Consider the following 27,286-nt stretch of genomic DNA (forward strand, 5'->3'; position numbering starts at 1 on the left):
TATGCTACAAATCCTTGAAAGCTGTTTCACTGGTGACAGATGGCCTGGTTCAGGATTAATGAAACAAAATATCTGTGCCACTGCATCAAACTGCTGAAGAAGCTGGCATCAGATCCCCAGCCAGAGAAAAATGTGCAGACTACTCCTTTCCGCCTGGAAATTTTTCCTGGGGCAAGAGAGATTTGGCCATTAGTCTGGGAATTCCTGGCAGTGAGCAGTCTTCCTGGGGCAGTCCTGTGCAGCAAGCTCCCTTCTCCCTCAAGTGTGGACATATGGCCACTGTCTGTGGGACTGGCTGGAGCAGCAAGGGGCAAGCTTGCTCCAGAGATTGGCATCCCAAGGCACCCAGGATGTGGTGTAACACCAACCAGGTGCCCGTTTGGTTTGTGTTGGATGTGCTCTGTAGGGTGTATGGGGGTGTTTCTCAGGGTCCCTAGGTAGGAATGCTGTGGCTGACTGTGACAGTCAGCTCCAGTGAGACGCTGAGCAGCTCCAGCACAAATTATGCTGGAGGGTATAACAGTGGCACAAAGCCACCCACCACAGAGGGGCCTCATATTCCATGCTGAAACAGTGACAGAAACAGAAAATAAACAAGGAGATGTCGTATCTGCACAGTAAAAATACATGGTAAATTAATATTTTTAATTGCTGTTACACACAGAAGAATGAGGGGGGAAAAAGTTACATTCCAGACAAAGAATTAAAATAGTAAAATCAGCATAAAAATGTGTTAAGAAGAGAACCCAGATCAACTGGCTGTAGTGTATGTGGTGACCTTTACAATCACAGTAAAGAAAGTGCTAGAGACTTTCAGACATGGCAAAGTGCTTGATTCCCCAGAGGAAAGCAGCTGTTTCAGTCACATCTTTCAGTGCACTCTGCCTGGAATGTGTGGGAGAGGGGCTGGAGCAAGAGACACACAGGTCCAGGACATAGAGATTAGTGTTCAGGACAGACCAGCCACTCTGCATTCTCAGGCAGGCAGAACTGCCATTTACCCAGTGGCATTTGCTTTTTCCTCCCTTGTTTTTGTTTTGTTTGTTTGGGGTTTTTTTGTGGTTTGGGGATTTTGTTCTTGTTTTGGTTCTTGCTTTCTGGTTTTCGAGTTGTATTTAACAAAGCTTCAGGTTCTGCTGGCCTGACCCTGCCAGCACCATAAGCCTGGAGCAAGCCTCCCCAGCTGAATTAGGAGCAAGGCTTGGTCCAGCAGGAACCTGCACCAGCAGGGTCTAATATATTTGCAATGATTCAGCACCATTGCCCAATGGGCTGGTTTTGGTTTCTTGCTTTTCTTCTGTCAGGAAAAAGTGTCTTTTATTTCGTTATGCTCTGTCTTTTGACTGATCCAAATTGGCCCAGTCATGCTCTCACTGAAGTCTTGGTGGCTCAACCTCGCATCCTGTGCTTCAGCCTCACTTTTGAGCCATCACACCACTCCAGTAGCTCACCCGACAGCAGCACAGTGTCACCACAGAAACAATACAAGCCACAGAAGTTTTGGCATTCCTGCCAACTGGCCACTTCTTTTTCATTTATGGTCTGTCTAGAGTTGTGTATTTTTATTCTTTACAGTAAGAGCAAAAATAAAGTTAAAAAAAATTTCTCCAAACTAAGAAAATGAAAACCTATCAAATATTTTAAAGAAACCATAAAAATTTGCATTGTGTTTGCTTCTGAGTTCATATTAAGATTTTACTGCAGCTGCTTCAAAATTATGCTCCATTTGACACAGCTCACATTCCTTGGTGTGTAACTCCTTGCCTTCATTTGCATTTGTACAGTAGCTAGTGCTACAAAAACTAGGTAGTTTCTAGCTGTGGTCCAGATTTAGATCAGTGAACAGCGGCACCTTTTATCCTAGTTGAGAACATGGTCATGGTTGAGAGCTGTATTTCTAGATCAGTTTTTGTTCTGGGCCATAGGACTGGTGGTACAAGCACTCCCTTTGCTACAACACCCACTGCTTCCTTCATTCAGGTGAAAAGAAAGGAATTGAAGAAGGATGTGCTGACCTTATTGATTCCATCAAGGTTTTCTCTCTCTCTGCTAATTTTAAAGCCAGTAAAACAATCAGAGAAATTAAACATCCCTTTGAAAGTTGTCTCATGAAACCCAGCTGACCTTCTGCAGACTGAAGGTTGAACAGAATGACTTCATTTTCTGTCCCAGCTTTTTCAAAAGCCACAGCAGACTGTGAGGAACTCTGTTTTGGCTGGATTATATTTACTCTAGCTAACAGTGAGGGACAAGACCAGACTGCAAAAACTGGATGCAAGGTTCACATCTAAGAATTTGATCAAGGCTTTTAGAAGAACTAAAAACCATTAGCAAAACTGAAATTAGAGTTCAGATTTTTAAGCTAAACTTCCCTCAGAGTTCAAGTGTAGCTGAGCCCATCCTGTTAACCAGCATGAATAAATACTTTGCATTTTTTTTCTGTCTGAAGCAAATTGAAAAGGCAGTCACACATTCTGTGCTTTAAGTGAAGTTCTGCAGATCCCTAAAAGAATTTTTAACATTAAAGTTGGATAATACTTGTGACTTACATAGCACTTGACATCTCCAAAGTGCTGTATGAGCATCAATCCTCACAATATCCTTGTGAGGTAGGTTAGGGCTCATATCTTCATTTTTGAATGGGGTGAGGGCCTGGTCCCCTGCTGGGATAACTTGGCATTGCACTGGCCCTCATACACCAGATGTGGACCTGGCCTCAGAAAATTTAAGTGACTCACCCAAGGCCACAAAAGGAGCGAGCATGGATAAAAGGCAGGAGAATTACCCAGGAGGATTTGTGTCATGAGAAGTCAGCAACTTCCCATCCTCTTCCAAGAACACAGCTATGACGCCTCTGCTTAAAAGACCCCCTGCCTGTATTCAGAAACCAAGCAAAGAGGCACCCGCCACTGAGCTCTACAGTTGCTGTCTGCTTTGATCTGCTTCTTCCAGAACAGCTCCCAAAAATACCACGATAGCAAGATGAAAATGCAGGTGTTAGTGTCAAACTGCAGGACTGGAAAACTTTGAAGAGCCACTAAAAATGCCAAGTTCCTCCTGGGAGTTTTATAAACTTGTGTAAAAATACATAAATTATCTCCACTGATGACAGCATGAAACCTTCAGCAATCTACTCAAATGACACATTAGAGTAATTCTTAAACCAATCGGTTTTACAGATGCCTCAATATGGAGGAGTAAGAAGCCAGGTACTCAGCACAGAGCAAGAGTAAAGCTTAAAGTTAAAATCCTCTGGTTTTGTTCTTCTTGACCTGCGTTTCTGCATGAGCATCACCCTGTGACACAGCCCAGAAGCATTACTAGCACTTAAAAACAAGTTGCAATAAGCGCTGCTTCTTTGACTGACTCTGTGAGTTCTGTGCAAGGAGGATCTGCCTACAGAAAGAGGCTGAAGTAAATGTGCTGCATCTTTTGTATGTCCAATTAAAGAGCCAAAGGACCTCCAAGAGGGTGATAACTACAGAAAGTAACCAAACTACGTGCATAAGCTCAAGTGACCATAGACAGGGATGGTAGAAAGACGTTTGGATACAGCAGGGTGAAAAGAAAGCCTCTGTGCTTTGCAACAAAAGTAGCTGCTGCTGGAGCCAGGAACACTATACCTTCACTCCCTCTGTAAAATTCCTGGGCTAAAGACTGGGTGCTTCTAAAGGACTGTACTGAAAAGGAGAATGTGTTGAACCCCAGTTTTACAGTGCAAAGAGGTAACAGGAGAGTCCACAAAGGGATCCCCCCAGACAGCAACACCATTTGTCACATATGAACACCACTCCTTTTCTGCTCTACTTCAAAGTGAAGATTGCCCTCGCTGGGGTTGAGAGAATAGTTTTAATCCCAAGAAAAGTTATTTAATAGACTGTCAGCAACTGCTTAGTGCTTCTCAGGATTTAGGCATCTCAAAATTGTGTTAGATCACAGTCCACAGCAGCAGGTCTCTTCCCAGCAGGAAAGAGCCTCCAGGAAAACGGCCTCATTCAAGTAATATGAATTAGAAAGAGGAATGCAGAGCCAGAGAGATTTTGAAGATTGAGAGCCTTTGCTGGCAAACCTCCAAGCCAACCAGGACTTTCTTTTGTATGCTTGGGGCTCTGCCTTGTTCCCAGGAAGGCTGAAGCTGTTGCAGCACTTGGATGAGCCAGTGTGACTGGCCAGTGTGTCCCAGCCAGGTCACTCCAGGTGACCTATTCCAGGACAGCAATGGCACAACACCCTACTTGGGCCGCAGAAGTTTCTGCTGTCCTACCCAGAGACCTCTGCCACCAGAAACTGCACCTCTGATGGCCAGCGGAGAGGAGAGGCCTCCTAATAATATATCAAGACTCTTTTCTACAAGTATCCAGTGGCTGATGGTAGAGCAGGACAGCAAAGCGAGCCAAGAAGAAAAAGCACACAGAAAAGCAACTCAGCTATTTTCAGGCAGTTCAAGACTACTCATTTCTAGAGAGGAAAAAAAGAGAATCAAAACTCAAGACTTTTAAATAGAGCTTACTTTATCACACAAGCATTTCCCTCAAAGCAAAGGGAAGCTCAGGATGTGGGGGAGCTCCTCTGAAGAACTGCCAGCTAAGGACTGAGTGTGCTGGACTGACCCATGTGAAGGTGCTGGGACTCAAAGACTGCAGTGTGCTATTTGCTCACATGCTGGGAGGATGGTGGGGTTCACCCCAAATGCTTAGACTTCCTCTTAGCTGGGTCACTTGCAGGAGATTTCCAAACAGCCAAGCTGAGTAACAGCAGGTGATATCTGCAGAGAGCTACCCTGCAGGGTTCAGTCTGTGGCCAGGAGATAAGCAATGCCGATGAATGAAATGGTTTATGGTTCTAAATTCCCTTAGCTGTTTACTCCAGGCAGGCCCCGATGTGTCACTGAATGAATACTGACAGTATTACATAACAGCATTAAAAGGAAGGGATTACACGGGGCTGTGCTACCTACAGAGCTTTCCCTCTCCATAATGCAGCTGACCTGTCTGAAAAGCAGCAGATGCCCCCATGCGGTTAGGATAGTTAACCCAGATTTCTGTAATACTGGCTGCATTTGCACTGATGAATAAGTCATAGGAAGGCAATTCCCTGTCAGGTACACCAGGTGAGGCTGGAGAGGAGCGGGAGACCCACTCAGCTCCTCTCAACACAAGGAAAAAGCTAGCAGGGTTCGATGTGAGTCCATGTGAGTTTGAGAAGGAAGTGCCAGGCGTGCTGAACACAAAGGACAGTGCTTTTCAGGAAGCTCTGCTGAAAAGGGGCTTTCTGAAAAAAAAAAAAGAAGTGGTGCAAAGAGGATCGTTTTCTACCAGCTGGCAAAACAAGGCAATCTACATCCAAAATCAGGGCCTTGATCACAGGAAATGCTCACACAAAGATTCAAGATACTGCAGGCAGCAGTACTCAAAGTACTACTGAAAGTGCTGCTAAAACTTAATGGGCACATGGAATATTACATGTTGTAGGACATTGGTGCCCGTCTGCCATACTAAGGATAATTAGGGCATACACTAAATAAGACAATGAGTAAGTTCTGCTTTAAAAATCAAAGTTCCTTGTGTGCTCATTACATCTCACTGGTGGCTGCAGGCACCGTGTAACTGCATGCATGTGGTGAGGGAGAACACGCTGGCCTGGCTACCGAGATGTCCCTGAAATCCCACCAAACTGCTGCTCTCTACAGTGCTGCCACATGCAGCAATGCTGACTTGCACCTAGAGACCTGCCCTAGAGCAGTGATCACTGCAATCAAAGCACACAGCACTGCCAGCACACCTCTTGCTCTGTGCCCTCAGCTCAGGGTTCTGCTTTCATGCTGGTTCTGCTGGGTACTGCCCCACATGCTGCCATTGACTCCAGAGCTCAGCTCCCAGATGGATATCCTGGTTTTACTCTCCCTCCAAGCTTCCTTTCAGCAGAGGAATAGCTCCAGTTTGCATACTGAGTTTGTAATGCACAAAAAGAGACAGACAAACATCGGTTAAATTAATTTTTACCTATGACTTTAGCAGAGATCTGCGCCTGTCTGCCTACAGCCAAGAGCAAGTCTTTTACCACAGTGCCAACCTACTTTCCATCAGCCCTCCTCTTCCCAGACATTCAGCATCAATTTCAAGACTAACAAGTAAAATGCAGTAGTACAGCACTTCCAAGGAGGAAAAGCTGAATGAATAACTACTGCAGGGACAGTCTAAGCTTTCTGATGTGGACTCCACAATGAAGTAAGCTATATTCAGAGAAAGCCAATGAAAAAAATTTAATTCTCAAAGGTAATGCTTCAAAGAAGCAAAATCAACATCACCAGTGTGCCTAGAGAAATGGAGATCTCTCTCAGGGGTGAATGCAGCTACAGCACCTGAGATATAACCCATGTGTTCACAGACTATCAGCATTCCACCTAGCTCCTCTTCCTGAAGTCCTCTTCATCTCTGGTCTCTACAGCCGACAGCGCAATCAGCATTTGGGCCGCGTAGTAGGTGGCCATGATGATGAAGCGCGAGTAGGGCACAGGGAAGCAGAACTCGTTGAGTGCGATGGTGAGGTCCGACACCATGAAGAGCATGGCACCCACACAGGCCGACAGCTTGGTCCACGTCCACAGGTCGTTGCACAGCTGCACGCCCGCCACCGCCCGCCAGCCCATAAAGCCAATTAGGGCGATGTAGACGGCCACCAGGTAGGTGAACGGGCCCGAGAGGTAGGAGTACAGGAAGGCATAGCAGGAACTGGAAACAAAGCCCATCAGCAAGCCGGCTTTGAGGTCCAAAGGCTTCATGCCAAAGGCTGAAGAGTACAGAATGTGTGTGATGGCGAACATCAGCAGACCTGGAGAGAGAAATTGACACAAAATGTGTGACCTTTCATCAGTGACTGGCAGTCAGTAGCAGAAGAAAACATTCCTTGCAGTGTTACCTACCAATGATAACCATACTTATCACTTGGGACCATTTTATTACAAAAATCTGTAATGGGAGATAGCACCAAGCCCCCAACCTAAAAAAAAGTCCCAACACAATTACAGCTGCAGCCAAGTACAGCTCTGCTGTGACAAAAGCCTTTCTGCTGAGAAGCTGGGTGGAACTAAGCTTCTGGAGAAGGAACTGATCTTGATTTTCAGGTAGTTCTTCTTCCCCTGCTTTGAATGGAAGGTCGGGAACAAGACAGACCAAAGATCATCCCCTCTAAATATCCACAGTATTTTTCTCATAGGTCACATGTGGAACAAGAAGGCTGGAACCACAGCAGCGTAGGAACAAAACATGACAAAAGACACTAATCCCTCTGAACCCTGACACAAAGCATGCCCCTATTTAGCCACAAACCCAAAGGCACTTGAGGACTAAATCTGGCTGCTTCTCCATCTCTGCCCATAGCTGGGAGAAACCTAAGCTGGAAAGAAGCAGCTGGCATATTTCAGGGACTGCACCAATGTGATCGGCCAACAATTTTATGGCTATTTGCAAGATTCAGATGAACCTCACCAGGAATCAGTCAGGGAAAACAAAATGCCGGCTTGCCTTTGAAGTGCAACACCCCTGAGAAATGCCAGATGTGGGCGTTGGAAGGTGCTGCCCATATGTTATTCACTTGTCACTACTCCATTTGACAAAAATATGTCCCAATGTGTTGGTACAGCTGCTGCCTCTAAGCTGTCATGACAACTGTAGATAATGGGCCACAAACAGAGCCCAGCTCCTTGGGTCTTCTGGTTCCCAGATCCACACATGGTGCAGCTGCAGGCTCTCCAACCTTATCCTGGCAGGGTTATTAGAGGAACTGGAAGTTTTCATGTGACTCTAAAGCATGAAATGGAGAAAAGGACCTGGGAAGCTGAGTCCCCCAGCAGGACAGTTGTTCACATTTAACATGTGATGTGCTGGTGTAAAGGGCAGTCACAAAAACCTGCAGCTGGCAGACATTGCTTCATCCTACTACCCTTGTGTTGAGGCAGCTCAAGGAAGTGGGAATGCCTCCCTGCCTTTGGGAGGGACCAGATCAGACACCCACTGAGAGCTCAGCCATGGTGGGATGAGAAAGAAATCCACAGGAGGGAGGGAGCTGGTGGGATCTATTTTGCAGAACGAGGCTAGAGAAAATGGACAGCATGTAGGGGAAGAGAAGCGCAAAAGAGGACAATAAGAAGCTGATGTTTCACAGAGCTATTGCACCTCATGGACAGAACACTTAAGAAACTGAGAAGGGATTTAGGACAAGAGCTCTTTATAGGGTTATAGTGCAAGAAAGGTTGGAGCCCAGGGTGGTGGAAAGGAGAAGAAGGATGTGTTGCCCTAGCAGTGAGGAATGTTTTTTCCTTCAGTGGCATTATATGGAGCATTCTGCAACAGGGGGCTGAAGAATGTGTTGTCCTTCATGGAGGCATCTGTGAGTGAGGAGGAGGAGAGGACAGGATGCGGCAGGCAAAAAGTGTGGAAAGGCAGGAGAAGTTTCATGACATGTGGTGAGGCTGGTCACAAACAAGGGAGTCAGCTCCCAGGTTTACTCATTCAACACCCACAAAATCAAGCTGGGAACTGGGGAAACCTGTGATGGCTGCACAGGGAAGGGGCTGCATTTCTCAGCCTTCAGCTTGGTCCTCTCAACCACATCAGGGAGATCAGCCCTTTTCTCCCACTTTCTTCTTCCGGGTTTCCTCAGGCTGGCAATAACGCTTTTTTGCTAGCTCCCGTCTTCTTCACCAAATGCATAAATTGTTTCTAAGTGCCTGCTATCAAAGGAGGTAGATATTAACACTGTAAACTATCTTCTACATGCAGTAAGACAGCAGTCAGAAAATAATGTCTTATTAGTGGACTGAAACAGCAAAAACGAAAAAAAGTCAAGTGTGCCAGGAGTAGGTTCCCAGGCTCTCACTTCCCTATAAAGTAATGAACTGATGTCCTTTTATAAACGCATTGTCTCAAAAGCTTTTCAAATGAGCCCAGTTTCCAACCCTTTTCAGTCCAAAAACTGTAGAAATTGAACAGAATGTACATTTTTATCCAGTATTTCCTCTTCTCTCCTGAAATTTCAAATTCTCACAACTGATGATGTCAAAAATATTTTCCGTTGTCAGTAACAGCAACCTGATGATTTTAAACAGGAGAAAATACATTTTGCAGGCAAAGTGAAGGATGGAGCAGTGCACTTTATCTGCTTATACCTGAAGTGAAAATATTCACACTTCCCTTCAAAAGGTAGTAGCTCAGTGGCCTGAGATTTTCAAAATGCTCCAACAGAGCTTTTCTTCTCCTTAAGAAGAAAAAATATGCCTAAACCCACAAAGCAAAACTTCTCAGTAGTGAGACTAGGGCTGAAAACCTAAAGGTTAAAGCAGACTAAAGCACATCAACCAGATGCTGAATTGCTGTGACTGGTTAACCTTCCTCTAGCACTAACTTGGAGAGGAAACTCAGAGATATACAAGTTACACGGGAATGGAGAAGCACAGAACAGTCCGTACACGAAAATGATCATGGGGAGAATTGGGCCTTGAATGTTTTCCAAGCCATAACTCAAGGAGCAACTCCAAGAGGCAAATCCAGCTGGGCTGAGGCAACTGAGCCAGGTACTCCTGTTGGGAAGAGGCCCATCGGTGGGAATGTTAGGACTCAACACAGAAGGGATGGCACCTCAAGAAAGCTGGAGCTCCTCAGCAATGTGCCCAAGGTTCAGCCAGATAGATCCAATCCTCAGGACCTAATCCAAACCCCACCAAAATCAGTAAACATTTTTATATGAACTTTTAATGGGATGGAGAAAAATCCTTGGGAAGCAGGATTAAAACCAGATTCAGAGCATTTGGCCTTTCTGGCACTGCACACTTCTTTCTCATAAAGAAAGAGCTTGTGGGAATCCCAGAATAAAACTAAATACAAACTTCATGAGAGAGGGGAAAAAATAAGCCTTTGACTGTCAGAGCTGACAACAGCACAAGTCAAGAAAGTTGCTTCACCTCATCACGTTTTCCAGTGGGACAGTCACAGCAGCCAGTTAATGGTGGGCGTTATGTGCAATCCCTGTGCTGGTTAAATTAACTTCAGAAACCCCACCAAGTCAGTTCAGTGAAGGACTCAACTGCGACTGATTTCTTGTGACAGTCCAAGGCCAGGGAGAGAGTTGCTGCAGGCAGGTTCAACGTTGCTTTAAATGATTAATCTGAATCATTATGTTCCAGTCTGCAAACTAGCAAAATAAACCAAGATCATTTTGCTCTGAGAGATGTGGATCTTTCTGTAGAGAAGAAAACCACTGCAGTAAGGTTTGTCCTTGATTGACCATCACTTAAATGCTTTGCAAAACAGACATGTCTTGTACAACAGGCTGCATGATTCACACTGATGAACCTGCAAGTAGGACAAGATTGCTGCTGCTTTGGTTTCTATCATCCACTTAATGTCTCCCCCAGGCTATGGGCTTGTCTATCAAAACATAAACGTCCTCTCCACCTGTTCTCCACCAAGGACCTTTGTACAGTATGTTACACCCCCAAACCTCACAGCAAAGGGCTAACATATCTCCCTGCAGAGAGACTGGAGGTAAATACTTCCCGTAGCTTCATGGGAACTGACAGGTGCCACAAGCATTTCCTTCTCTTCCCCAGTGATCCTGGCATGCCACCTTCTCAGCTCCAGCCAGCCCAGATGCTGTGACACAGCCAGGAAAACTAACCTGACCCAATTACCTCTCTAATCTCAAGGGAAGCTCAAGAGAAAGACTCATCCCTGATGTGATTCTTCAAACCATGATGGATTTTAGTCAAGGCATGAGTGCTTCCCAGCGGCCGGGGCTTAAGCTATACGTAAATAAACAAAACATGTGGCCCAGCAATTCATTACTAAATAAAGAAGGTAACAGCTTGGCACTGTGGCATCCCTTTAGGACTGACACTGTACTCACCATGAATGAAGTAGCCCTGCTCCTGCCAGATCAGAAAGGCATCTCCCACTGCTGAGAATATGAGTCCTGCTAGGATGCGGCTGGCACTCCGGTGTGACACTAAGAAATTAATCCCATGAGCCAAAAGGAAAACCCACAGGCAAAAGATGGGCAGACATTTGATGAGGGCACTGAACCAGGAAGGGCTGGAAGTTGGCAGCCAGAGGACAAAATAGACACAAGTGGCTTTAAAGAAGGGCACCAGTTTGGGGCCTTCACTCTTCACCTAAAGAAAACAAACATGAGAAAATGAGAAATTAATAGGATCATCAGAAGCATGAGTGGAATAAACCTCATAACAGAACTGGCTCCTTCCCTTTGAAAGTTGCTCTTCCATATACTGTCATCTGGCAGTGTTCCTACTGCAAGAAATGCTGGTTGAACTTCACCATGATCCTCTCCCTAGACCTTTGTGACCCTCTCTGCTGAAAACACTTCTCAGTTGGCAGGATGAGCTTTGGGTGGTGGATTTGGAGGAAGTTTCAGAATCTTTTATTTGTTCCACTGAAAATATTTAGGCCATTAGTCAAACTCCTCTGGTTCTCCTTGTCACCTATCTCATGTTTAGGCTAACCCCTTTTATACACCTTTCCACGATCTGTGAAAATACTGCATGCCCAGATGTATCCCAGCAGCAAACAAGGCAGTAAAGACACAATCTTCTCTCCCACTTTCACAAATCCTCCTGCTTAGCCAGTTGCAGATCACCCTGAGGATACAACCTCTCTCCTAACCCATTCTTTCCCCTGCTCTGCAGCCTCATGCCTGGAGCTTGCTGTTGGTATCACAAGTGTCAAAACCCAACACACCAACCTCCCAGGTGAGGAGGTTCCCACTTCCTCGGCTGACTAATACCAACATCAACCTTCTGTGGCTTTGTTCTACCATTACTCTAATAATACAGTACCCATATTGCAGGAAATGTTTTGACTCAGGGCTCTACTGTGTAAATACAGACAAAAAATGCAGCACGAGCTCTTGGCTACTCACAACAAAACCACAGCAGGGGCAGAGCACAGAGCTACAGGCTCCACAAGCTGGTTCTGCTCTTGACAAACGCTTAGCTGAGACCACTCTGCACAGTGATATGTGTTGTGTTCACCTGTCCTCCTGGAACATTTCTGCATTTCAGTGCAGGTAGGGAAAACTCCACATGAGAAACAAAGCTATGGTTTTGTCTTCTTCTGGAGAAGAGCTGAGGGCCAAAACAAGGCACAAAGGAAGACTGTAACTGCTTCCATGCCTGCCTGAGCTGTGTCCTAGAGTCTTACAGGAGGCCTGTTTCCTCTTGCACCTAAGGCAGCGCAACCCCCAAAGCTCCCCTGCAAGCAGGGGTTCACCCTCAGTCTTCTCATTTCTTTGGTCAAGCAAGATCTATTTGCAACATATCACAATGACTTCCCACCACTCATGGCCAAAGTACACAGAGGCCTCCTGCACTGGAGGAGGACATGGGAGAAAATTTAGAGGCATCCAAACTGATTTCACACTGTGAAGTCCAACTTGTCTTTTTCTTCCCAAATAATTTGACCCTTTTTCTGCTTCCTGCATCATGGGGCATTGTCATGGCCAGTGTCCATCTTCATTTGATGCAGGGTGCCTTGGTGCAGATACCTAGGACAGGTGAAGTTTGCACAGGAAATATTCCATGCTTACAGAGCTCAGGTGATAAAGCCTAATCTCATAAAAATTCTGGAGCTTTTACAGGCACAAGCAAATGGAGGCAGGTGGAGTTGGAAAGCAGAGGCAGAGGCAGTGGAGGGCATCTTCACATGCAGTATCTAAAAAGGGAATGCAAGCTCTAAAGCAGTGAGGCTATAAATAAAGGGCATCCCAAGAAGACAGTGCCTTGAAAATTTTTCTCACATCTGATGGAAATTTCCCCAGCATATCAGCAGTTTGTTGGCAGTAAGGTATTTCATTATACATTATTCATAGGCTATTGCCAACACAGTTTTTAAACACTCCATTAAACAACCAGGCTACACAATTCCTGAACAAAAGGACATCAGCAAGATGTTAACTTTCTTGTATTACATGGGGAGTCCTCATGAGTCCTCCACTTAGGCTGTCTAAATTAATTTACCACTCCTTGTCTGCATTCCCTGAGAAAATTCTGGCAGCAAATAGCAAATTAACTTGAAATAAAAGTCATAAAAACCCATGTCTCCTCACAGTACTGGGGTTGCCTGGGAACTATCAAGTACTGTAGGGGAAAGAGTGCATAGAAGCATACAGCATTTGGGTTAGTAAACATGGTAGGTTTTATTTAATACCTCATATTAACAGAAAAACACCTGTTAGAAGCAGTTACAATTACCATCACAGCTTGCTCTCCCCTGTGTGCACACGTGATGAGACAGGTTTTAATTACACTTGTCATTTCCCCAGGAACCTTGCCTTACTGAAGCTAAGATACAAACTTGTGCAGAAAAATTATGTGTGCTTGGTAAGCTTAAAATTACCTTTTCTCACTATCTGAATGTGAATTTTGCAAGCCCAGACAGCTTTATTTTAGAATAACAGTTTGTATTATTTCCATCTTAATAATAATTGAGGAAATTTTCATATGTAAGAGTTGCAGCGCTCTCATGTAAGAATGATCTCATACTTCTAGAAGGACTACAGGCTTCTCATTGTTTACACATTTTTTCTTAACAATTCTTCTCCAAGTATACTTCAGATGAGTTATTTCCAACCATGTTCTTGCCCATCACTGAATGCTGCAGCTCACTGGAACCCCTTTATGGCTCTGACCAAGATGAGGCCCCATGAGTGGCACTGGAAATACTTTGGAAAAATCCTCCAAGAAAAACTGCAGCAACTAGAGGATGAGGCTGGGGATTATCCTGCTTGGTCACATGGCTGAGGCTTGGAAAGAGGTGATGTGGCAATTTGCCACCTGAAGAACAAGTCAAGACTGGTATTGGAAAACCATGTACCAACATGACTGGAGGCTGTGGCTTGAGGAAAGCCAAGCATATAATCCATGACAGGACTTGCTGTACCACAGGGAAGGGAAACATTATTTCTTGTCTGAGTGGATAAATTGGATTAAACCACCCATCTCCTTAGTCCCTGTGTCTCAGAGACAGAATGTGAGATGGGACTGCACGATAGGGCTGGAAAGGAAGCACTTGATGGAGGTGACAAGATCCTTTTTGCTAATGTGTGTCATTGTCATGGCTTTAAGCTGGGTTTTGCCATTTTGTTTCAAATTCTATTTCGTTTTTGTTCCCAAATCTTTTCTCCTTCCACTGCTAATTTACTCTGTGCTGAAATGCAGTAGAGAAAATATCTTGAATGCAAAACCAAGGCAGTATTTCCAAGATTTGAATTTCTAAGCTGAGCATAATTTAGGGCTTTTTCAAAACTGCTATGTTGAGAAACTAAGTTACTTAGAGTCCTTAAAAATTAGTTTAAACCACTGTACAGACACTATCTCTGTATTTGTAGAATTACAGTAGAGTATTATTTATTAAATTATCTGTATCCAACCAAATCCAATGAAACTCTCCAAGACTTGGGCAGACTAGGAGGAAGTTGTGTCTTGGCTCTCACCAAGAGACTTTGTGCCAGATAATCTCCAGAGGTCCCTTCCAATCTCAACCATTGAAGATCCTGTGATCTTCAAACAGAACATGGTACTGGCACATACAGCTCTCTGGAAGCTTGGGGCTTGGATATCCACCTCCCTACAGGATCCCTTCTTGTTTTGTCTGCACTCGTTCTGCTCCAGTTTGAAATACTGCTGTATGTGGCCTGTTCTGACTGCTGCAGGCACATAATTAACCAACCAATAAAATTTACACCTGGCTCCCCTACTCCAGAATAAACCACATCCACAGAGGAACAGCTACACTCTTAAGACAGTGCCCTGATTTTCTTTAACATTTTGGAGCCAATTTTCTGAATCTAATCACAAGTGGGAAAGCAAATCCAGCTGCCACAAGGAGGGAGACATCTTCCTCCTGAGGTACAGAAGAACATCAGAAGCTTGTCGCATTGAAATGCTAAAGCTGGATGGAGTTCACTGTTCCTAAGCCTTGCACTGGTCCCAGGAAATAATGTGGAGTATCCACTAATGCTCTTCTCTCTGCAAAGCCCCCTAAATCGGCCTGCAATGAAAATGAGTATACTGACACCAGCTGAATGCCAGCCTGCTGTGGGGATATGGCTCACACCCACTGGACTGCAAAGTGCTGCTTTCCAGAAAAAGTGCTATAAAAATAATACCCCAGCTACTCTTCTGAGCAACATGAGCACAACTGTGTGCACTGGCCAAAAAAAGCTGGGTTGTTGTCCTCAACCCAGCCCTCCCATTAGCCTTGTACCATTTTGCATCTGAGCTGCTCGTCCCGGCTTTTGGCATCCAGCATTGTGGATCCTGCCTTGGTTCTGCCCTACTGTGACAATAGCACTCACCCCGAATTGTGTGCCAATAAATATTTATTTGGCTTTGCTGCCACGTCTGCTGCCACTGCAAGCCCATGGCCCTTGTTTCTCTTTGCCCAGAACCTGTGGCTCTCTGCAAGGCTCTCCAGCTCTGCTCTCCTGCAGGAACAAACATGCTCCTGGGGGACAACCGATTGCCTATTGCCATTTGTCAAGGAAGGTACTGACTTGTACATGTCCCAAGTTGCTCCTGAATAAAATTCTGAAAATAAGTGCTTGTTATGGAGGGTGGTAAAGAGTTACTGAACCAGCCAGTCAACCTGCCTGAAATACTGTGTTGGTACAACATATTATTCCAATTAATAGGAGGATTTATGTTTGTGTTGGAGATGCCAAGGGCCAACCACCCAAGGCAGATGGCTCCTGAACAGATTCCACATGCTGCAGGAAATTCAGGGTGATAGATAAGCCCTCTTCCTCTCAAGTGGAGACAAGACTGTAAAGGCTACATCTAAAATAGATTTGTAAAATAGCAAATAAAAAATAAAAATAAATAGCAAAAAAATGGTACATATTTTGCATGTGGGAGAATTTGCATGCTGATAAACCTGTCTTCATCATGCTTATGCCATTCAATGAGTTTTGTCAGGTGTTTATTGCAGCTTCTGGCACTCCCCAGCATAACTCAGGGCCTCTGTTTCTCCCACAAAGGTAATGCAGTGCAACTCATCTCATGCTCAGCTGTTCAGTCAGATCTGTTTGCAAAGGGTAAAAAAATCATGGATTTGTCTGACAGGAGCCTCTGTTGTTCAGCACAAGCCAAAAGTAACAGGACTCTGCCTGAACACTTCCAGCCAGCCTGCAAAAGGACCATCCTCCCAGCTCAGACACATGAATGTGCAAGGCAGGTCTTCCACCTCCAGGGTCTCCTAAACTCCTGCAAAATAGGGCTGATTTGTTGGCTTCTGTCATTCCTCCCTCTACCCCAGCAGTCTGGGTACTCTCTTCCCCACCTCAGTTAAGCAAAGTAAGGTCTAGATGTACTTCCAAGCTTTGCTCCACAACAGATTAATACAGGGTTGAGAAATATTTGACTTCTTTTTTCTTAAGACCAAGCTATGGCTATTTGCCAGAAAAAATACAATTAAAAATTGGCTCAGGTCCTCACAGTTCTTGGATGGTGAGCTCAGATATATTGCTGCACAAATTCTTGGCACCAGAAAAGTCACCCTTTGGTGGAGGCAGAGGAGACAGAAGCAGGCAATAGGTGAGGATCAATCAAACTGGCATCTGACAAGGGCCCCTGTGCATAGCTGGGCTGCTCCAGATACACCTGAATGCAGGAAAAGGAACCACAACAAAACTTATTTTCACCACCAAGTCAAAATACTACCCAGCTTGCAGTCACATTAACACTCAGCTGAATCTGCAGATTACCCATAGAGGGGATGAAAACCTGCCAGCACCAAAGGTGCTTCGAGATGAGCGACTTCCCCTCAGATGCAGAGAAAAGGGAGGGAATTTGCCGCATGAGGTTCCCTGCAGATGCCTGGCAGCAGGGCAATGTTTGCCTGTGCCAGCCTCTCCCAGGTGGAATGGCTCGAGCCCCTGCAGCCAGGCAGCACTGGGCACCGTGGGGCACAGTGCAGCCACCCGGCTGAGCAGCAGCAGCTGAGCCTCAAAAACAGGCTGGTTTGTGCAGGAAGAGCTGGGGAGCACTCGTTCAGAGGCTCCTCGTGGTGTGGCAGAGGCAGTGACACAAGATTGCAGGCACCGCTTTTGCAGTGTAAGTGATACAGCAGCCCCATCTTGTCAGGTACTTAAGGAACAAGAATGTAAAACACACTGGGTGCTGAGCAGTCACTGACCACACACACAGTGGGCTGCTGATGAGGCCAGGCTGGCTCAGCAGCCACTGTGACCTGGGAGCTTTTGGACATCGCAGCTCTCTGCTGTTACACCCATGAGATAAAAAACATGCATCTGCAGACAGCTGGTATCTAAAAAAGTCACAAATGGGAAACTGGAGTCTTATCCTCAAAAGACTCCTTGTAGGAGGTTCTAGAAATGCAGAGGAACAGTCCCTTAGGAGCCTAAAGAGGAGATTCTGGAGCCAACGAAATCACCCCACCGCATCAGGGCACTGCAGGGCACTGCATGTGCACATATTGCAAGAGGAGCCCACTCCTACTTCTTGCCTTTTAAACCGTGACATGGCCCAAAGCCATCATTAGACACTGGACCACAGTGTTCCCTCCAGCAGTTAAGGAAGCTACAATATCCATTAAAGCTATGTCTTGTACTGAATAGAAGACAAAATCCTGTTAGCTTGGCTAATGAGAGGTGCAACAGAGTCTCTGTGACCATCTTACACTACCCAGGACTTACTGCTATCAGGCCAGGCAAAGTCAGGTACTGACACCCACCAACACCTTACAAAGTCACTGGGGTATCTGCCCTTGAATTTCTGGGACTGCAGGGAAGCTGTTAAGGTGGTGAGGTCTTTCTTTAGCAGATGCTAACTCATAAAAAATTACAGACAAACACATTTCACACTGAAGAGTCAGCCTGGAAAATACATATTTTTGCTACAGTTTGTTTTGGGGGGGTAGCTTTGCTTTTGTCCATTACCATCCATTGTCCATCTGTCCTGTCTACCAGACTGGCACTGAACCACAAGCAGGGCTATTTTAAAAACCTCATCTTAACCTGCAGTAGTAATGACTGACTCCAAATCTGCAGCAATGCTATAGCTGTCAGCAGTTTTGGAGGGTATGGTCAATAACGTGCCACTACCAAGCACTAACAATATTAAACTAGTCAAGAACTCAAAAGTCTCTTCAGGCCTGCCGGGGTTGTCATGGACTAGTGCTTTCAGGGTAGTTCAATGGCTCTCAGAAATGAAAGAAAAATATAGTATTTGCCTGAAAGCATCTTATCTCAGAGCAAAGATTGCTTTTCCCTCCTGGGATTCCAGATCTTCTTTTTTGTGTAGCAGAAAGCAAGCCTCTCCAAACATTTCCTTTGCTGTAACACTTACAAAAGAACCCCTTGCAGATGCTTAAAAACCTGAACCACAATGGGTCTGTCTTTTCATTTTGCTCATCAAAGCTGCAGCGCTGCCACAGCAAGGGCAAACACCCTTCCTCTAGAGTGAGGTCAGGTGGGGCAACATCCCTACTGCTACCCTGGAGATCAGGAGGCTGTGAAGCCACAAGGAATTTCAGGAGCCAAGTAGCCAACAGCCTGAAATGCACAGTTGATACCTGTCCCAGGCAATTTCTCTCTGGATGGGAAGGGGCAATTATTTGGCCTGTCATACTAGAATCCAAATAAAATCTGCTTACAGAAAAGTCTCCATGGCTTATCCTAGGGAGGGCATCCAGACTACAAGCACTTTTTCTCAGGACTCATAGTTATTTATATCACACTTTTCTGTGAATGGGAGTACAGCTTTCCGTTACCCAGGAAGTATGCCCAACGTGTGAGCTGCAAGGCACAGAGCCACAGCAAAAAGCAGCACACCCTTGCAAGGCCCACTGCTACAGACAAACGCCACCCACAGACATCTGCCCCCAGAGCTGTGTGGCAAAACTGGAGCCTCTCTTCACTCTCTGGTGCAGACCCAAAATAAAATACCCCAGGGAGAGCTGTCAGTTCTTTGCTTGTCAGCACCAAGGGCAGGCTGAATCTCCAGGTAATAGCAGGGAGAGATCTGCATAGGGAGTGCTTTGCTCCCAGGGCTGAAATCCATCTTCTGCCTGCACTCTCCCATCTCCAGCATTATTTGCACCCCACAACACACTGGAACATTTATGTGCTTGTTGGAGGAACCCAGCTCCTCTGTCATTTTGCTGTGGCAGCAGGGATGCACAGAAGAATGTGTACTCAGAGAAAATGGGCACTTGGCAAAGCTCTACCCTGCCCCATGCTGCTTTGCCACCAGGGATTGGTATCTGTGAGGGAATGGAAGCCCTTCCATCCAGAAGCAACCTGTTCAGCAGAGAAACATCATTTTACCCACAATCTGTGAGGAATAAGGTGGGTCTAAATGCAGGCACTGGTGCTGTCACAGCCCTTTGCAGGAACAGCTGAAGAGGCAGCAGTGCAGCCCAGAAGGCAGGTGGCACACGTCTGTACCAGCCTTACCAACCATTGCCAAAGACATGTCAAGGGTGAAATCGCCTCAGGCATTCAAAAGGCACTTTTGCAGCTCACCTTTCTGGCTCACACAACAGATTGGTGCACATTTTGCAGAGGAACAGGAAAAACTGAAGCAGGAGGGGAAGGTGGCTGCCAGTGTCTGGGAAAGCTGGCAGCTCTGCACAAGAGACTTTGCTGTGTGAATCCTTACAAAGGTCTGCAATAATACTAGCAAAGGCAAACAGGGCTGTGCTGGGAAGCCCAGGAGGGACTGCTCAGCTTATGTCTATTAGGAGGCTGAATGAAAAGCTTTACCTGTTTATCATGTCCTGCAGGTTGAAAGCTCGTGAAATACTGATATTAAAGAAAATCAGAAGGGAAAAATAGCAATGAATCCCAATAAAGATGTGTATTTAGAGAGACAATGCTCTGATACCTTACAAAAAAGCAGCAGCCCTCCTTATGTTATCATGGCATCAATATGCTTAAGAGACAGGAGGCTGTTAAGGTCAAAGTTTGACAGCAGACCCACAGATTTTATTTCCAATATCTGTTCTTGTGTCAAGATGCTGTGACCTGGATAAGTCAGTATCAGACACAACTTACCTGAAGACAAATTAGATCTTCCCAGGCATTCTCAACAGATGTGGAGTGGGCAGGTGCAAACACTAACCTGCACAAACACTAACCCACACACTCCCAGCACTCACACTGATACACCAAGGCTTTTACTTGCAAAACTCCTGCTGTAATCAGGCTGCATAAACAAATGCAGACCACATGCACAAATGAACTGCAGGATTATGCCCTTCATACTGAGGGTATAAATCCAGAGACGCAATCAAGCAAAGTGGAAACTTCAATTAAAACATCAATTAGGTGATAACCTTGTCACCACACTCCTTTTATATTAGGGTTGTAGGGAAAGCCACCAAACTTAGTTCCTCCTGCAATGGAGCACAAGTCAGCACTGCTATCCATACCCTACAAAAATCCAAGACACAGGCACACAGCGATGCAGTAGCCAAGCCATGGCCTCAGCCCAGTTCTGCTGAAGCCATAGGAGAGAAGTAAATTTGATGATCTGATTGGTGTGCCTAGAATGTGCTGAAAAATGAACAACTGGCTTAAGGTCAAACTTCCCTCAGTCTCAAGCAATGATTCAATCAGAGGCTACTTGCAACCAGTAGAAAGGCAATCCTTCTGATACATAACAGAAAATTTAATGCCTGATGCCAACTGATGCCATATCTGCCTCCAAAGCTGGTATCTGGTGAGAAGCAAAACATGAAACTTTACCATTCATTCAAACTTGACAAAAGTCTCAAGGTCAATTTGGTAACAAGGATTGTCTCATCTTTTCTCAGTTTTGGCAAGAACGTGTCTTGCAGTAATCCAGAGGAATTAGTTTTTGGGAGAAGATTAGCCTGCTGGTAGAAACACGGTATTTGCATAAGATTGCAACAAGGTGAATCAAAAGAGCCACCATCCTCACTAAGAGGCAGATTTGCAATACAAGAGTCAGCCTTGCAACACTGACTTAATGCAATAAGAGATGCAAGTTGCATTTATTCAGAGAGAAACTGCATCTGTGCAGCTCTTGAGTCAGAGGCTGCAGTGTGAGCTCCTGGGCTCTGCTGGTGTCTGAAATCCTTCCCAGCCCAGCACACCTGAAATCTTTAGGAAAGCTCTTGCCCAGCCCATCTACTGCCTTTCAGCTCTGGTGGTGTGTAAACTCCTAGACACAGTTTTCTGTGCCGTGTCACCTGGATACTTGTTCACGTCCAGCATTATAGGGAGGGATGCTCTAGACTGACACATTTGTCACACAGAAACCTGTCATTAGCAGAAATTCTATTTAGATTATGGCAGTACAAGAAATGGATGTAGGAAGGGCACAAGCTGGCTAGAAGAAGGTATAGCCATCGCCCTCATTTTGTGTATGCTGCAGTAAGCAAAATCCACATCTCTACTGTAATGACAAGTCTATTGAGCATTGTGTGACATGAAGGACAGTAGAAAAATTAAGTGGTGATATAATAACCACTTGGGCCTCCAGGAGGGAAGGGAGTTATGTAACTAATAATCTTTTTGCTGTTCAAGAAATTCCACATGGTAGCAGAAGATGGGTTCCTGATGCCATCTTTTTCTAAGAGTCTGATTTCACTGGAGTTATTATTTCCTCAGCACTATGAAGTTACCCACAGAGAAGATAACTTTGGCATGCAGTGTATTTTGGATAGAGATACTTGGATGGGAAAAGAGAATGGAAGAAACACATCTCTGTCCTTTCAGAGGAATAACATGTAAGTACAGACTTCTGAAGCAGATTCACAGTCTTAACGCTCAAAGCACACTTTGAACAACAGACATGTGTGCCTTGAGTGATACACTTGGGTTAATGAAGCCTTTAATCCACAGCACTGCAGCTGCACTGATCAGCACTGCTGTTTAATTCTCCCTCCCTGGCACTGGGGAGAGCGTGAGAGAAGCCTGCACTTTGCAGGCTCCGCTAACCCACCCTCCCCTAGCCACAGCTACAACAAAGAATGTCAATGTCACAGCAAGAATACACAAGTTCAGTCTAAAAAAATAAAGTATGGCATGTAACACTATGCCTGGGCTTCAGCTGGCATAAATCAGCACAGCTTTTTGCTCAGTAGGACCAAAGTTTTTAGGCTTCTCCCAAAAGGTGGGACTGAAATAATGTTACTAAGATCCAACTAGGCTTTGCTAAGGTCATGATTCCCTCCCTTTCTTCAGCGAGCTCAGATGTTTAGAAATATTTTTTATCATTCATTTACATTGGCTTGTTTTTTATAGTAGTGCCATATTTCCATAATTATCTATGCATTATAGAAATGTGTATGTCTACAAGCCTCCTGCGTAATAAAATCCCAATTTATGATGGATTTAAGTAACGGGGGAAATTACAATGAAAGCAACAACGTTGCATATAAACAGAGAACAAGTAAAATTAACCGTAAGAGCTACTTCTGACTTAGATGGTTGCTAATATTTCATTCATTAATGCAGAAACAATACATCCTCTCTTTAAGAAGCAAAGGCTGAAATAGTTCCAGTGTGATCTGGCTTTCTTGTTTGCAGCAGAAGTTTGAGGATTATGGAGCACTCTTTTTAATAATAAACCTTTAAAACTGTGCTTAGACCTACTACTGCTGCAACTGCCCATCGTGCAGAGTCTCTAAGCAACATGGTTTACATCAGGTTTCCATACCCATCTGGATCAGTGTAGTTTGGCCCCTGTTCAGAAACACAAATGATACCCACCCAGTCCTCCAGCCTTAATCCATATTTCTTACTGGTGAATATCTTTCCAGATTGTACCTTTCAGGTATTTTGCCTAGGTTTTATACTCTATCTCAGTGACATCATGCATCTTTCCCGTGGGCTGACAAGGGCTGCTCTCAGGAGGGTGCTGCCGCTTCACACCCAGAAGGAGGGGGCTGAGGGCTCCACTCCCTTCGTGCAGCTAAAACAATGTATCTTTTCCCAGCCCAGCTATCCCTGTTTAAAGATGCAAATACACCAGAGGATGAAAGGGAAGGGATGGGGATTGTTAAAATATGGATTCTGGGCAGTAATCTGTCCCAAAGAGTGTTTCACCTGTCTCTCACACATACAGCTGTGACAGGCTGAGTACAAGTTTGGTGTGGATGAGAGCCCCTAGTTCATCTGGCTCTAAAAGACACACCGATATATTCTACAACTTCCCCTCAAAGAGATCTACCCTCAGCCAACTAATATCTGTATTTCCCATGCCCTGTTTTCCTCAAAGTGCTATGAAGCCCTAAACTAAGTTTAGTCCTAACTTTAGGGACAAAATAGGGCCCCTTTGAGCAAGAAGCATTATGTAAATGTCAGAATGACTGCATGTCTCCGGGCTCATCTCCTGCACTCTTGCGGTTCCTGCAATTACAGTGCCTGCTGGGCAGAAAAGTCCTTAGGGCAAGAGCTATCTCCCACAAGCTCACACTCAAAACTGCTTAGACAACAGTGTTGGGTGTGGGGAGAGCTGGACAAAAAATCACTAATAAGTGTTCTTTTATTAAGGTGGGACCAGTGGTGACTGAACAAAAATTGAATTAAACCTCACATATCCATGAAGCAAATGTGCTATTTATCAATACTGTGCTCTAACTGCAGGCTCTCAGCCCGCATGGCTTTATGCATAAAAAACAGCACTTAATCAGAGCAGTATCGAGAATAACAATTTTGAAGCAGGATGCTCCTGCCCAGTAGAGTAAGCAGTGAAAGATTCCTTCCAAGATGACTTCCAACCAGAGTGAGCATCGCTCACCAGATGGAACAGGATGGCAGACAAATGCATCTTCCCCGCCACAAGCCAGCACCATGCAAGTCTAGACTCTAATGTCACCCTGGTTTTTCTGAGTTTTTTTAAAGCCTTCTACTTGTTCGTAAGATGGACTCAGTTTCTTTAGTTTCTGCACAATATTATGAGCAGGATTTCACTTTTCTCACGCATGGGAACATAAACAAACCTTTTGTTTTTCATTCCCTGTCCTTTGTTTACATATTTCTAGCCTGAAAATAATCGTAACTGACAGCTGGTCTGGCCACTGGGGTGAAAGGTAGTAACCCCAGAAGCCAATCCACAACCAGACCCACAAATGTATAAAAATGTAAGAAATAAACAGACTGGGGCTCTCGGCCCTGCTCTCTCTCTGAGGAGCAACTCTGCCCTGCAAATCTCTTGTCTCCGTGTGACCGCTTTGCGCGCCGCAATCACACTCTAACATCAGCAGGACGCCAGAGCTTTATCTCAACTGAGGACTGGGCACAATATGTTAAAAGGTACTTTGGCACCAGCCTTGTTTATTTGTGGCCATGCTCCCTGCTCAGCACATATGAATTGTGCAGCATCAGAGACCACAGCTTGATGAGGTCTGCACAATGCTGTGGTCTCTCCGTGTGCACTGGGCAGACATTCCAAGCCCTCCAGGCAATGATGCACACCTGGGAGACAGCACAAACAAGCAGTCCTAGCTTGATCCTCTCCATGGATCATGCCTCTTTGCATGGTTCCTGCCCGCTATCTGTTGTACAGCAGACTTGGAGCTCATGGGTTTTGACTCTTGTTAAAAGAGTGTCCTAAGGAAGGAAAGAGGAGGAGACGCAGGAAAGCAGATTGTGTGTAAGCAGCCAGGGCCACCTGCTGCAGTACTGTACAAAGGCCATCACTTTGAGAGCAGCAAGAAAAATTCCGTCATTCTCAGATGTGCTCTTCTCGTGTTCCCCACATTGAGGCTGATGCTGCAGTGTGCTGGGAGAGGACATAGAGTACAGACAAATCAGTTCCTCTGGCTAATTTGATTATGCCTCAGGTGCTGCCCCTCCAGAGAATCTCCCCATCATGTCATGACAGTGATATCCATGCTGGCTCCAAAGAGGTTATCCATGCAGCAAAGGCAGTGCAGTACAGAGATAAGGGCTGGGCCCCAAGGCAAGCACACAGCCGTGGCCAGACTGATGGCCACTGCCCTTCTCTTCAGCAAGAGACTTGCAGAAGAGAGCCCAGCAGCTGTAGAGCCATCCTGCTCCTCACCCCCAGCTGTGCAAGGGCCACACCTTGCTCCTGGGCAGCACAGTCTGCTGCACGACACTGATGCCATGAGACAGCTGGCATGGACCAGCACAGTGCCCTCCTTCAGAGGAACAGCAACATGACAGCCACTGACGGAGATGTGCGAAAAATTGTTCCTCAGAACACTGAAGGCTTGCAGCTTTGTTTTTTTGTGAGCTGTGTGGAGAATCAGTTGCCCCCCCCCTCACCTCCACAGCAATGGCAAACACCTGCAGCTCTGGTCACAGCTCCCAGTCTGATCGTCCCTCCAGCTCCCATAGCTTCACACCTGCATTAGTTGACTTTGGAGAAGTAAATTGTTCTCGTGCCAGAGATACAGCCAGAGCAGAAATGTGATTTGTTACATGTCGAAAGGGCAAATGAGAAAATAAGATTTTTTTCATTTTCCTCCCCCGTTTACCTTCCTAAAGCTTTCTGGTCTGACCTCTGTACACCCTTCCCAACATGTACTCATGCTTTAGTCATTTGCCTCAAAGCTCGCTTGAAATGACACTCAGCAAAACCACCCTGATGCACTATCACAAGAGCCAAGTACTGCCTTCTGCAAACTGTGAAACAAATCCTGTCAGTTTCTGAGCCATTCCAGTACTGTCCCAACATGAGATTTTACTTCCAAGACACACATACACAGTTCACTATAACCAAAAGGATTACTGAAGGACAAATTCAGTTTATGGCACAGAAGCACAAAGATACCAAACCATTCTGACTATTTTGGAAAAGCACAAAAAAAAAAAAAAAAAAAAAAAAAAAAGTTTGGCATATATAATGTTATAATTTCCAAGCTACTTCCCTCTGTCTTTAGAGATAAAAGTCATCCCCAGGCTGCTGATGAACTTACCAGGTGCATGTTAATAACTGCGGGAAAATTCATCTGAACTATCAGACAATACAGCCTGCTGTGCAGAACCGGCAAAGCAATTTAAAAGTTTTGAACGCCAGCTTTGTGAGTTAAGATCAGGACAAGATTTCTACCTGTAAGAGAGTATGCAACAGCCTGGCCCTTACCCAAAGTATTTCAAAACAAGATGAGAATGGATCAGCAGGGAACCAGGATACCAGCAGTAGGTGTTCAGTGCTGCAGCAAAGCACCAGGAAACTTTCCCACCAACAGTTATCCTTACAGCATGCGTTAAGTCTGCTGGGGTATTCCAACAAATCCCTCACCTTCTAGAAAGGAGAACACGCAAAGCAGCATGTCTAACAGTGCAGCTTCTCTGCTGTTCTGGCAGTTCTTTCAGCATTGAAACAGACCCTGTTGACCTGCAGGGGCAGTTCCTCGTTCTGCTGGCACAAGCCACAGCTCCTTCAGTTACCAGCTTGGTTCCATCAATCCAAGAGTTCTGTTGCACACATCACCTACTGACAGGACAGCAGTGAGTTGCTACCTTATTGCTGGTTAGATTAATTAAGCATCGTGACTCCCCATGAGACAGGCGGATGACACCAATCCAAATCTCACGTCGTTAGGTGGTGGAAGTAACAGACTGACTCGGAGACGAAGTCTCAGCGAGAGGTCACCCAACCTATGGAAAGGTCTGCCCCACATGGGGGTCAACACACGCCTCAGCCCTAGCCAGGAGCTGAACAGTAAAGCCACCTCCGGTTGGCGAGGCAGAGGTGCTTGCGAGGGCAAGGGGGCCGCGGGGACAGGAAGATGCTGCCAGGCACTGCCGCGACGCGAGCCCAGGGCGGCTGGGGCAGCGCCACACCGAGCAGATGCGGCACACGTAGAGCAGATGTACCGTAGACGTTTTTAAAAACACACGACAAGAGGAGGACGCAGCGGAGAGCCGCCCGGGCAGGCGCACCGCTGGAGCAACAGCTGCCGGGAGAGGCCGGGTGAGCATCGCGGGGAATGATGGGGGTGGCCGCCACTGGCCGCGCTCCCCGCGACGGGAAGAGAGGAGCGCCCGTCGCGCTCGGGGACAGCGCCAGGGGCGCGGGTGGGAGGGCACCAGCCGGGAGCGGAGCGGAGACACCGGCCGAGTGCCGTGGGAGGGGACGCGGGCCCTGCCGCCCCGCCCGCCGCGCAGCCCGCACTCACCACGGTGACGGGGGACACCATTGTCGGCGGCGGGGCGCGCTGCTGCTGTCCGCGGTCGCCGCTGCCCAGCCCGCTGCCCTGTCAGCCTGCCGGGGCGCTTTTTTAGGCAGTGCTGACGTCACTGGAGAGGGGCC

At 45.9% G+C, this 27,286-nt stretch overlaps 1 protein-coding gene across 1 annotated transcript; it reads right to left on the reverse strand.

Moving 5' to 3' along the window:
- Positions 1 to 612: 612 nt before the first annotated feature.
- TMEM86A (transmembrane protein 86A) lies at positions 613 to 27,286 on the reverse strand. Its single transcript, XM_040067983.2, has 3 exons — positions 27,153 to 27,286; positions 10,903 to 11,167; positions 613 to 6,831 (listed from the first exon to the last, which is right to left on the reverse strand). Exons 1-3 carry the CDS (start codon positions 27,171 to 27,173, stop codon positions 6,404 to 6,406), a joined length of 714 nt encoding a protein of 237 aa, XP_039923917.1. The 5' UTR covers positions 27,174 to 27,286; the 3' UTR covers positions 613 to 6,403.

Source organism: Hirundo rustica, chromosome 6 (assembly GCF_015227805.2).
Source record: "Hirundo rustica isolate bHirRus1 chromosome 6, bHirRus1.pri.v3, whole genome shotgun sequence".
Lineage (NCBI taxonomy): Eukaryota > Metazoa > Chordata > Aves > Passeriformes > Hirundinidae > Hirundo > Hirundo rustica.